At 54.0% G+C, this 11,614-nt stretch overlaps 1 protein-coding gene across 8 annotated transcripts; it reads right to left on the bottom strand.

Moving 5' to 3' along the window:
* Positions 1-2,259: 2,259 nt before the first annotated feature.
* On the bottom strand, positions 2,260-11,316 carry CDH16 (cadherin 16). Of its 8 annotated transcripts, none has more exons than XM_079119299.1 (18): positions 11,177-11,316; positions 10,431-10,488; positions 10,055-10,138; positions 9,777-9,932; positions 9,569-9,707; positions 9,078-9,236; positions 8,151-8,347; positions 7,396-7,518; positions 7,041-7,191; positions 6,584-6,811; positions 6,422-6,498; positions 6,162-6,350; positions 5,798-6,039; positions 5,153-5,286; positions 4,070-4,306; positions 3,835-3,942; positions 3,418-3,534; positions 2,262-2,611 (listed from the first exon to the last, which is right to left on the bottom strand). In XM_079119299.1, exons 2-18 carry the CDS (start codon positions 10,473-10,475, stop codon positions 2,514-2,516), a joined length of 2,484 nt encoding a protein of 827 aa, XP_078975425.1. In that variant the 5' UTR covers positions 10,476-10,488; positions 11,177-11,316; the 3' UTR covers positions 2,262-2,513. The 8 variants fall into 8 exon arrangements, 7 of the variants coding, with proteins under 7 accessions (XP_078975421.1, XP_078975420.1, XP_078975424.1 ...); XM_079119293.1 differs by lacking the exon at positions 2,262-2,611 and adding an exon at positions 2,641-2,936 and having other exon boundaries at positions 11,177-11,313; XM_079119295.1 differs by lacking the exon at positions 7,396-7,518 and having other exon boundaries at positions 2,260-2,611; positions 11,177-11,313.
* Positions 11,317-11,614: the final 298 nt, after the last annotated feature.

Raw genomic sequence — 11,614 nt, 5'->3', positions numbered from 1 at the left:
ACATTTTTGGGACTGGAGAAAGCCACACTTATTAAGCTTCTGCAGTGTTCTTGCATTTCCCTAAATGCATTTTGCAAGGATTTTTCTCATGTAATTCTCCCAACAGCCCCATGAATTTAGGCCCATTTTATCAACAAGTAAACTGAGACTCAGAGAACTAGTGATTTACCTGGGAACACACAGCAAAGATGAGGCAGGGCACAGACTGCATGCTCTTCTACCTGTAGGGTGCCCACCTCACTAGCGTGAATCCCTACAAACACTACTCTACTGCTAAAGTGTTTCTCTCCCTTGGTGACCTTCACCTTCCTCTTTAGAATGGGGCTGAGAAATATATATCCACGGATGCTCAGGGAAATTGAGCCTTGGCCCTTATGGTCAGTTCTAGCACTGATGCAACCAGGGAGTGGCCTGGGGCCTGGACACTAAAGGAAGAAACCCTCAAACTGGGACAGATGCTTCAATCTGCCCTGGCATCCTGCTATCCACCCTTTTCTTTGTTGGTTCCCCACCTACCTGCTCATCAACCCACCCACCCACTAACCCATCCACTAACCCATCCACCCACCCATCCAACTATTACCACCCCACCCACTCATCCAGCACCTAACCATCCATTCAGAACAAAGAGCCAGAGAGCAGGGAAGTTCTGGCTCAGGTGCAGAATCTCACTGGTTGGATGGACCCAGGATGGTCCTTCCATCTCTTTGTGATCCACCTTTCCACCTTTACCTGAAGAAGCTGGCCAAGGTGGTTTATAAGGACCTTCTGCAGGATCTGTGGGACGAGAGACCAGCTGAAGGCTGTGGATACTTCTAGAGAGGTAATGTGGACCTTGGCCACACAGTTTTGCGTTGTGATCTGGTTCCAAGACTCCAACTACCACCCTTAACCTTAACCCCCTGACTTTCAAGATCCTCCACTGCAAAATGGGAACAATAATCTACCTTAGCAGGTTGATGGGAAGATTAGATAAGCTGCAACCTCCAAAGAACTTTGTACCCTGAGTTAAACACTGGATCCTCTGAGAACAGCAGGGAAGCCCTGCTTGGACTGGGATGATCAGTGTAACCTTCAATGGTGGGGAGTTGGGTGGTGGGCTCTGAATTCATCTGCAGGCTTCTGCAGGCCAGCCAGGATGCTGCCCTGTTTCTCTTGGTTAGCCTTGGCCCTCATCCCACAGAAGCTGCCAGCTGTGGAGAGATTATCTCCTAAAAATAGGGCTTGGGCCCCACCAAGGTTGTTTTTCTTCCTTCCCCGTGATTTACCATCATCAGCTCAGGGTGCCTGGGATGGCAGGTCCCACCCTGGCTCCCCAGAGACTATCAGGAAGGGAACATATGGGATCAGCCTGTGTCTGGGGTAGGTCAAGGGGCAGGGATTAGAGGTCACTCTGGAGGTGTAGGTTTGGCAGGGTGCCAGGGCCATGGCTTAACTTGGGCCAGAGGCAGGGGTTCACCTGGGGCAGTAGCAACTCCAGGGTGAACCACAGGGGTTCTTGTCCAACGCAGTGGTGTCCACCTGAGTGATTCCCCTTCCCTCCCTTTCTGCAGATGCCCCACATCCTCACCAGCCTGCAGGAGAAATCCTGAAGTGCCTAGGAGCTGCCTTGGGGCAGAAGGACCCGTCATCACCTCATCTGTCCTGTTCCTGCTTGCAGGGCCCTCAAGACTCCTGAACAGGGGCTGAGGTTGTAGCTCAGTGGTACACTTGCTTAGCACATGTGTGGCACTGGGTCTGATCCTCAGCACTATGTAAAATTAAGTAAATAAATAAATAAAATATATTGTGTCCCATCTACAACTGAAAAAAAAAAAAACAAAACGTGATTCCTGAACAGGCTCCTCCTGAGACTGATGGACCTCTGCCCACCCTTGGGTGCAGGTGACTCATGCATAGGGACAGAAGTGTTCTCACACAACAGCAGACACAGACTCACAGGGTCATGTCCTGCCATGGCAAAAATGATGTCCTGAAAATTCAGGAATGATGACACCCTCCAGCACTCTCCTCCTCAACCATCACCCACGTGGTTAATGACCCAAGGAAATGACCCATCTTGCTTTGACCCCATTATTTCACCAACAGCCCATATGATGCCCCATGTTCTTCCTTACAAAGAACCCCAGTCTTGTCCCTCAAGTCCCCAGACCTTTTCTGTGCAGCAGGAGATGGGGAAGGCCTGAAGGGGTAAGTGTGTTCACCCACACACATGCATGCACACATGCTTGTGGACACGCAGACACAGGCACGGCAATCCGTTAGAGCCCAGCCCAGCTTGCTGACACTTTATTATTGGACAACAAGCTGCCATTTGGAGTATTCCCATGCATAACCCATAGAGTCAGTGTCCAGGCTCTGGGGACTTGTCAGGTAACAGTGCCTCCGCCCAGGTAGGTGGAGGGGCTTTTACTCTATCCTCATCTCCACTGGTCCTTGGGTACTAAAACCTTTCCCAGTGGATTCAGATGGAGTCAGGGGCCAAAACTTCCAGTTGGGGCTTCCTGGTTCACTCAAACTGCTGCTTTCAGGGGCACACTGTCTGCTGGCTGATCCAGGTCCTTCTTCCTTGCCAGGGCCAGGTGGGTGAAGATGAGGATGAGGAAGAAGCCTGAGGGGCCCAAGAGGGATGGATCAGCCCTCAGGAGGGTGTGGGACTTGTCATTACTAGGGACCCAATGCTATTGGCATTGCTTTAATAAAGAGAGGAAGTTTCCTAAACAGTGTCCCAGAGGATGGACAGGTATGACTCTAGTGCTTGCACAATTCGGACCACTTGGTCTTCTCATCCCTCGCCAGGGCCTCACTGCACTGAGGCAGTCCAGGAACACTCCAGCCTCCAAAGTCCCCTTCTGGGAGACAGTTTGGGTGGAATTCATCTGGGAGTCAAGGAGTTGCTCCTGTGTTTCTCCAAGAGAAAGGCATATCATAGCTTTCTGCCAGAACCAGCAAAGAAAACCAGCAAGGAAAAAAATGTTAAGGAGCTAAAGAAATACAGGGAATAGAGAAGGTAGTTTGAACTGAAGGAACTAGGCTGGGAAGAGCTGGGATCTGCCACATCCTGGCTGTGTAACCTCATACAAGTTATTCACCTCTCTGATCCACAGGGACCTCATGTACAAAACGGAAAGAAACCAGGATCTACCTCACAGAGTAATGAGAGGATTTCATGTGATGATTCAAACGAAGTGCATCATGGGCCTGACATGGTGCATGATAACATAATAGAAAATGCTCTTATAAGTGGTGATTGTGATGTCTATGATGCCAGGGAACACGAGTATAATAAGTAGGAGAGTTGGGGGTTCCTTTTTTCAGACCTGTCATCATTGTAGGGACAAGGCGCACTGTTCCTCTGGAAACTGTGGCTCCAACCAACCATCACCCTGCCCCATGCAGGAGCCCATCCTCCATTACCTATTGCTGCCAGGGTGCCCACAAGGATGCCCACTGCCGACAGCTTTGTGGGCATGCCCTTCATGCGGCCCACCTTGCGCATGCACTGCCCCTCCACATTGCAGCGACACACAATCACTAGGGGGCAGAGTAGAGGAAGGTAAGAGTGGTACAGGAGGGCTCTCTTGGCTGCTTAGAGACCCCTGTCTGGTCAACTGGCTGATGTGTATTTTTGTCACACACACGTATGAGTGGGTATGTGAAGGTGTGTGCTCTGTTCTGTGTGTGCCCAGGTGCACGCAGGTATGTGGGCTCAACCACAAATGTGCAAGCGAGTACAGGGGCATGCTGTCTGTGTGAGCCTGCATGATGTGTATCAGCCCTTCCCTCTGCACCCTGGTTCTCCCTCAGGCTTCTGCACCCAAGCCCCAGCCTCACCTCGAACCAGGAGCTGCCACATCCGGGCATTGTGACTGACAACCACGGGGACTACATGTTCTCGTGGCTCTACCCAATGCAGGGCCAGGGTGAGGTAGGCATGAGAACCTGTCAGGTTGCAGGCAGTGACCAGGGTCATTAGCCTGACAGATTCACTGGGGGCTGCTCCCCCTAGGTCTAATGCCAGCCCCATTTCACTTCCAGGTGACCCTCCCTCTCTTCCCCCACCACATACCATTGAGAGGCTGGAGGCGCCAATCCCGCTGCACCGTGGGGTTGGGACCTAGAGAAAAGCTGTAGGGACCGTGCCCACTGACCATGTCAGGGTCTTCACTGGTGATGAGCACACCATAGTCCTGGCGTGGTGTGCAGAGGTGTCGGGCAGGTACAGGGGTCAGACTCAGGGTGGGGGCAGGAGGGGCCTTTAGGAAGCGGACCACCAGGGTGGCAGAGGTACTCAGTCCCGGCTCATCTGTATTGTTGGGGGTGAGAGTGAGCCCCAGAGTTCCTGGGCTGGTCCCTCCCCACACAAGCCATCAGTTTCATCCTGCCACCTCCCCACCACTCTCCCTCCACTCCACCCCCTTCCTCCCCATCCCATCATCATCCCTATGGCAGTCTCTTCCTCACAATGCGCTTCACTCTTTCAGTATTCTGAATAGCTACTTGTCCACCTGTGCCTTTCTGGATGCCAAAACTGTCCCCACTGCCACCCCTGCTGCTGCTGCCAGTATCCAGCAACATGGTAACCCCCTCAACAGAAGAGCCCACCACTGTTGCTCTTCCCTGAACCTTATGACATACCCTCCCCAGGGCCAGCTGTTCATCCTGTCAAGGCTCCATTCACAGTCCTCCAACCTGGCCTCAGCGTCCCATTTGGCTCATCTCCCAACACTCCTGCCCTAGAGGCAGCCCCTGGACCTTCCTTCCACCTCCCCTGTCCAGTACCTCTGCCCTGAGCTTGTCCCTGAAGTCGACACCCTAAGAGGCCATCCGGAAGTTAAGGGTTTGGGTTGAGGGATTTCAAGTGTGAAGCTAGGCGGGTGGTGAAAGAGAGGAGGCAGAGACCAGTTCTACCTGGCTCCCTCCTATGACCTGGGGGTAGCCCATTCTCAGAAAGAGACCCTAGACTTAGCTCCTGTCACTCTCTCTTGCCTGGGACTCTGTGGTTGTCTGCAAGGATCCCAGGAAGGAAGTTCAGGACTGTCTGTCCGTCTGTCTGAGGTTTGCATATGGGACTAGTAAGATTTGCATAGTTACTTCAATATGTAGTCCAGTACCTCCCTTCCGGAGGTCCCCCATCGTTGCCTGGCCATACCTGCATCCTGGGCCTCCACAATCACTGTGTATGAGTCCCCAGGCTGGGCGCCATGCAGGGACTGGGCCGTGTGCACTTCCCCAGAGAACTCCTTGATGCATAGCCAGCCCTCTGAGTCATTGACCAGGGAGAACCTGAGGCCCAGAGAAAGGGGTGGAGGTAAGGAGGCACTGGGACTATGTACGGGGTCTTGCCCAGAAATCCCCAGGACCGCATGACCTACTAAGGTCCACATTCTCTCTGTGACTCAAGGGAAACAGCAGTGCTAGGATGCCCAGGCTTTCTCCCCAGCTTCTGGAGTTGGTGGTAGGGGACTTGAACAATGGATACTGTGGGTGGGGGAGAACTGCCTAATTCAGGGTTCCAGGGCACCCTGCAAAGGGGTCTGGGTGGGGTCAGAGCCTGGGTAGACCTTTGTGCTGCAATCTGGTTGGAATGTGGGGAGAGCCTGAAGCCCCCTCCAGGTGAGCTTCTATGGGGACTGAACACCCCCTTTATACCCTCCCCAATCCATCCAGCCTTGAGGATTCACAATCTTGAGGACTATTCTAGGCCATAGATAATGTGAGTCTCCTCTGAGGCCCTGGAGTCTTCCTGGGAAGCAAGGGAGATCCAGCCCAAGGAAGGACTGGGCTTCAGGCTCACCTGAGGGCTCTGCTCATAGGGTCTGAGGGCTGGATGGTAAGCAGCAGGGAGCCAGCTGGGGTGCTGACCGGGATCCTGGCCTCATAGCTCTCCTGATCCAACTTGGGGGGCGGTATCATCCTCTCCACCAGAACGGTCACTGTGGCTGTGGATCCAGGGCCTGGGCCTGGGCCTACCAGTTCTTCCACGTTTCGTACCACCACCACCACCTTGTGATGGGGAGCTGCCTCATAGCTGAGGTTCTGGAACCAGTGAGGCCCAGGTTACTGTGTGGGCTGGGGCATGGCACACCTGTGCATGTATGTGTGTATGTGTGTATGTGTGTGTGCGCCCCTTTCCCATCTACTCAGACCCTTATCCTTACCTTGCGGAGTCTGAGTTGGACATGACCAGAGTCTGGCTCCCAATCCAGGCCAAATATCCCTTCCATGTTCCCTGCTTCAATGGCAAAGTCCATAAGGCGGAAGGCAGGCTCAAGGTCAGCATCAGTGGCCATGAGAGTGGCTACCAAAGTTTCAGGCTCGACATCCTCAGGGAGGCTTATAGGCCCAATCTGGAGAGAGGGCAAGGGGTGTTGAGCCCTACCAGCATCCTTCCCGAGGTCTACTTCCTGCTTTTACTTACCTGGGAGGTGGTGAACTCAGGAGCATGGTCGTTGATGTCTGTGATCCTAACTGCAACCTCACACGTGCTGCTGAGTCCTGAGGCAAGAAAGGGCTTCTTGTTGGTGAGACCACAATAGGAACAGAGAGGGTAGGGGACCCAGGTCACCATCAGGGCACTTACCACCCTCTGCTCCTGCTAGGTCAATGGCCAGCACCTGAAGCAGAATGTTCTGACCAGCTTTGAGTGGGGCAGTCCCCAGAGTCACACTGCCTGAAGTGGGATCCAGCTCGAAGGTTCTCCCCTCTGCCCCCTCTATAGGTTCAGGACTCAGCAGCCGATACACAACATGGGAATTGGGAGAGCCGGGGGCATCTGCGTCCTCTGCCGACAACCTAGTCACTTCAGTGCCTACAAGAGGCCACACCTGGGTGGGACCACGGGCCCAGACTGGAGGCCCTAAGTCCCCACTCCTGCTTCTTTTTTGTGCTGAACTGGACTTGAACTTGTGTGGGGAGAAGTGTTGGAGGGGGACAGTAATATGAAGGCCTGAAGTTAGACCCCCACCCCAGAGAAGCAAGATGGGATGCTTTACAGAGACTCCACCTTTCCCTTACCCCTGACAAGACCCACAGCACACCTGGGGAGCTGAGTTCAGGGATGCTGACTGAGGGGCCACGAGGGAGGCAGATTGGTCTGTTGTCATTCTCATCCGTCACCACCACATGTAACTCCAGGGGTGCCGTGTAGTCCTCACCATGGGAATTCTGAGCCCACACCTGGAGCATGTACTGCAGTGGGCAGTGGGAGGCTTCAGGTCAGGGCCAAGGGTGGTTCCAGGCCAGCCTGGGTCTAGGTCCCTTCTGGTGGCTAGCTCCAGTTCTTCTGTGCTCTCTTCCACTGCCTCAGCATCTGTGGGGGATGGGATATCCCCAAAAGCCAACCAGTGACTAAGCACCCTCTGGCCTACCTCCCTGGCTTCCCTCTCACCTCACCTCAGCCTGGGCCTCTCGGTCCAGCTCCCTGGTCACGTGAAGTTTCCCCTCTGTGTCCACTTCAAATGGCCCAGGGGGCTGACTCTCCAGGTGATAGTGGACATCCCCCCCACTCCAGCGTGCCTGAGAGGAGGATACAGAGTGAAGGCACCCCATGCCGAGGCAGGAATGATCAGCGTCAGCCCTCATGCCTCAAAGAGATCCCCAGTCAAGGAGGCTGAACCCCCAACTATCATGTGACTTTAGGCAAATTGCTCTCCTTCCTAGGCCTTGAGAGCAGGTAGGGTGTAGGGAGTACTTCTCATTGTGATTTTGCTCTGATTCAAACCTGCCCTGGCGCTCAGTGCCCTAAGTACTGAGGTACAGTATTTCGGGCACTGAGTAACCAGGTTACTTTCTTTTCTGTCCATTCAAGCTGGGCCTGATCCAAGGGCATTCCTAGATGAGGCCTGAGACATTCCTGTCCTAGGTGACAATCCCCATGGCAGCAGGAGGTAGCAGCTGTTCTCCCCAAGGAAGACTTGGGCAAGCTGGAGAGGTCAGAACACAGAGCTGCACCTGCCAGAGAATGGCAGGTTAGGGACTATGAACTTGGTCCCAAAGCCTTACACACCCTACTCTACAGTGAGAAGTGATGGGAAGAGTGGAGGGAGGAGTGGGGGTCAAGTTGGTTCCCAACTTCCAACTGTCCATGAGCCTCAGGCCCAGCTGCACCATCCTGGGATTGCTCTGGCCACTGAAGACCACTTACTTACCTGGGAAATGTGGTGTGGGTACAGAACTTCAAGATTCTCTGCCAGGTGGATAGTCCCTAGGGGTACCCAGGTGCTCTCTACTACAGAGATCTCTATAGTGGCTGTGGCCTGGTGGCCTGAGGCTTGGTCACCCATATCCTTGACCTGTACCAACAGCTGGTAGGGTCCTGCCAGGGCATGGTCTAGGCTGGTGCTTCCTAGAAGGGATTAGGATGGTTATCCAAGCATGAGTCCAGGGAGCAAGAACCAGGGTAACCTTAGCAGACACCAAACACAAAGCCAAGCATGTGACAGGAGTTCAGGAAACTCTCTTGCCCAAAGGATGAGAGGAGCCTTTAGCAGCATCATGAGACTCCAACTAGGATTCGACAGTTCACAATGTCATTTCCATATCTACTCACACAGTGATGGTTATTGTGCTGAGAGGTAGATGAATGGCCAGGATGGGGATGTGGTAGATGTGGGTAGGAGGGGGAGATGGTCAGTTGGATGAATGATGGTTGACTGGGTGGATGGATAGGCATTTGGGTGAGGACATGGGAGAGTGTGTGGATGAGTGAATGTTGAACAGATGGGTTCCATGGGTGGTTGCAGGGTAGATGTGTGAAGGGGTGACTGGCTGGGTTGAGGTAAGATGCACTTTTTTTCCCCCTGTCCTCAACCAATGCCTCTAGTCTGAACTCCCAGTTGAGATCTCTTCTGTCTTCAGTTCTGAGGCTCCTGGACTACAGCCCTTAAGCCATTTCTATCTGTTTTCCTGAGTGTGGAGCAGAGGCATGCCATTGTTTCCTAGCTCTCCATGCGTGGCCCAGGCATGCCCTCTGCCTGCTACTGTGTCCTCCCCCTCTATCCCAAGCTCCAACTCCTCAGTCCCTTGCAGCTCAGAGGCCCTCTTATTCAGTTTCTCTGACTCTCCCTCAGGCTCACCCTCAGGGCTGAGAGCCAGAGCCCCTAGTCGAGGCTCCAACTGGAACATGTCTGATGAAGCCTGGGCTGGTGCCTGGCTCAGGATCTGGAATCGAAGATCTGAGTTGGCTGTTCCTGGTGCATCCCCATCTGAAGCCTCAAGGAAGAGGAAGGGGATACCTGGTAAGTGGGGAGAGGAACACTGTAAGAGATGGTGGGGGTGGGGAGTCTCCCATGCCTCCCTATCTCTCCCTAATTCTTCCTTCCATATCCATCATGGAATAAGGATTCTGAAAGTGAGACACAGCTTTTCACCCCACTTCATAGGTAAGCAAACTGAAGCCAAGAGTAGATGGGGCCCACAACAGGGTGGGAAGGGTGCAGAATGGGACAGAGATAGGGAAGCATCTTGGACCCTGGCTGCCCTGTCCCTGTACTGATCATCTCTTTACTCTCTGCTGTCCCAGAAGTATTCACCTCACTGTTACAAGTTGTCTTCCCTGGTCACTCACCAGGCCTGGTACCCTGACTCAGTCGAACTCTGTAGATGGCCTGGGAGAATTGGGGCACCTGGTCATTCTCATCCTTCACATGCACAATCACATGCTGTGGACCCCACAAGACATGTCCATCCTCAGTCTCCAGGGTGACCTGGCAAAGAAGAGTAGTCAGTGCCCAGCCCTGCCCTGCCTACTTTTCCCTATACCTTGCCAACCATACCTGCAGCTGATATTCTGCCTGTTCCTCTCTGTCCAGGGCCCTGGTCACCACCAGGAAGCCAGAATCTGGATCCACAGCAAAGGGGCCCTCAGCTGCCATGCCTGAGTCCCCTGACAGCACAACCCGACCTTCAGCCTTCTCACGGGGCAGTGGCAGCTGGTAAGAACGGAGGCAAAAAAAGTGGGGGCCAAGCTCCTGAAGAATGTACCTTCACCCACTTTACATGTGGGGAAACTGAGTCTCAGAGAGAGCTGGCACTTACCAACTCTCAAGCTCACCTTGGTCAGGTACAAAGGGAAATTTCCACCATAGTTTTCAGGGACTTCCACACGCAGTTCTGCAGCCCGGGCCTCAGGGAAAGCCTGTGGTTGAATGCTCACCTTAACCCACTGTCTATCTTCCTGCATAGGTGCTGCGATGTGATGGGAAGGGGAATTTCTGCCCCTTCTCTGGGCCTGGCTCTACCACAGTCCATCCACCTTTTGGCTTTTGACCTCCTGACCCCATATCTGTCCCACAGCCCCAGTTCTGAGCCCCCCACTTCCATATTCTTCCCATGGTGAGTAAATTGGTCCAGATGGAGTAGCGGGAAAAGGTTGCCAACCCCCAAGACCCAAGACCAGGGTCTGAAGAAGGGGACAGGACCCAGCTCACCTGGATGACGGAGAGGCAAAGCAACCACAGCCAGGCAGGGACCATGGTCAGGGTGGGCCTGAGGGACATGGCAGTAAGAGTCTGGCCCACATGAGCGGAAAGAAGGTCCTATCCCATCCACACAGCCAGAAGAACCTCACTCTTCCTCCTCTGTGATTCACTGTTGCCTGCAGGGAGGTGTCTAGCTCCTCGCCAAGACCCAGCAAGACTCCCAGACCCATTTGGCTCTTGTTCCCGAAAGGTCCTCTCCAGACCTTTGTCTCTCTCAAGTCCTGACCTCCCTAGCTCAATAGATCCCAATGTAGCAATTTTCCAGCAGTCCCCCCCTCCCCCCGCCACACACACACACAGCAAATCACAAAAGTTTTAGATGGAAAGACTGTGACCGTGAGGTCACTTTTTGTAGTTGCCTCATGTTGCAGGCAAGGTCTGAAGGACAGGGCCTGACCAAGGTCACAGAGGACTTGACCACAAGAGCATTCCTCCTGGAACAAGGATTCATGACCCGGGGTCTCAGGGACTGTCCTGCTTCCCACTGCCACACTCCAGACATGGAGTGCCCCTGGGGAAGGAGCTCTGCCCTCATCTTGGCATTTTCCAGCACTTGGCCTATAGCTGAGCAGACAGAGCATCCATAACCACTCCAAGATGGATTCCTGAAAATTATTCCCCAAAGGACAACTAAAAGCCAGGGTGGTGACCCCAAACCCCACCTTCAACCCCTCCCCCCACTCCCAGTTCCTCACCCTCTGGTGCCAAAAGCGGCTCCCTTGGTCCAGCTGCCAGGAAAGAGGGCTCCTTCTGCAGGGAGCTCTGGCCAGCCTGGGCTGGGTGGGGTAGGCAAGGCGGGCACTTGAACAGGTAGGCTGGCCAGCCCCACTTGCTCAGGAGTGGAAAATGCCACTGGGCCCACAGCAGCAAGCCTGGCCCCGCCTAGCCCCCCAAGTTACTCATTGACATTGGAAAGCCGGTTGCTGCTCAACTTCCGTGACTGCCAGCCCCAGGAGGTGGGCAAACCATGGCCTGGCCCTCCCCTGTCCTGACACAGCCCAGTGGGCACTCCTTGGCCTTCTGGGCTTGGACACTACTTTTTCTGTGGCTCTAGACTGGGCCCCACTCTTTCCCTGTGTGCCGGCATCTGTAGCTGCACCTTTTCACACTTGTTCCTTTTGCCTGGAAAGCCC

Source organism: Sciurus vulgaris, assembly GCF_902686455.1.
Source record: "Sciurus vulgaris genome assembly, chromosome: 17".
NCBI classification, from domain to species: Eukaryota; Metazoa; Chordata; class Mammalia; order Rodentia; family Sciuridae; genus Sciurus; species Sciurus vulgaris.
Note: the sequence above shows the minus strand (reverse complement) of the source record. Positions and strands in the feature narration are given on the sequence as shown.

Bases quoted from the DNA above. Each gene is read 5' to 3' on its own strand.
- CDH16 (XM_079119299.1), bottom strand. From the start codon at position 10,475: ATGGTCCCTGCCTGGCTGTGGTTGCTTTGCCTCTCCGTCATCCAG. The intron at 8,348-9,077 runs GTGAGCCTGAGG...AATCCCTTCTAG, and splicing joins TCTGGCTCTCAGCCCTGAGG to GAAGCACCAGCCTAGACCAT. The intron at 6,499-6,583 runs GTAAGTGCCCTG...TTCTTGCCTCAG, and splicing joins CCTAGCAGGAGCAGAGGGTG to GACTCAGCAGCACGTGTGAG.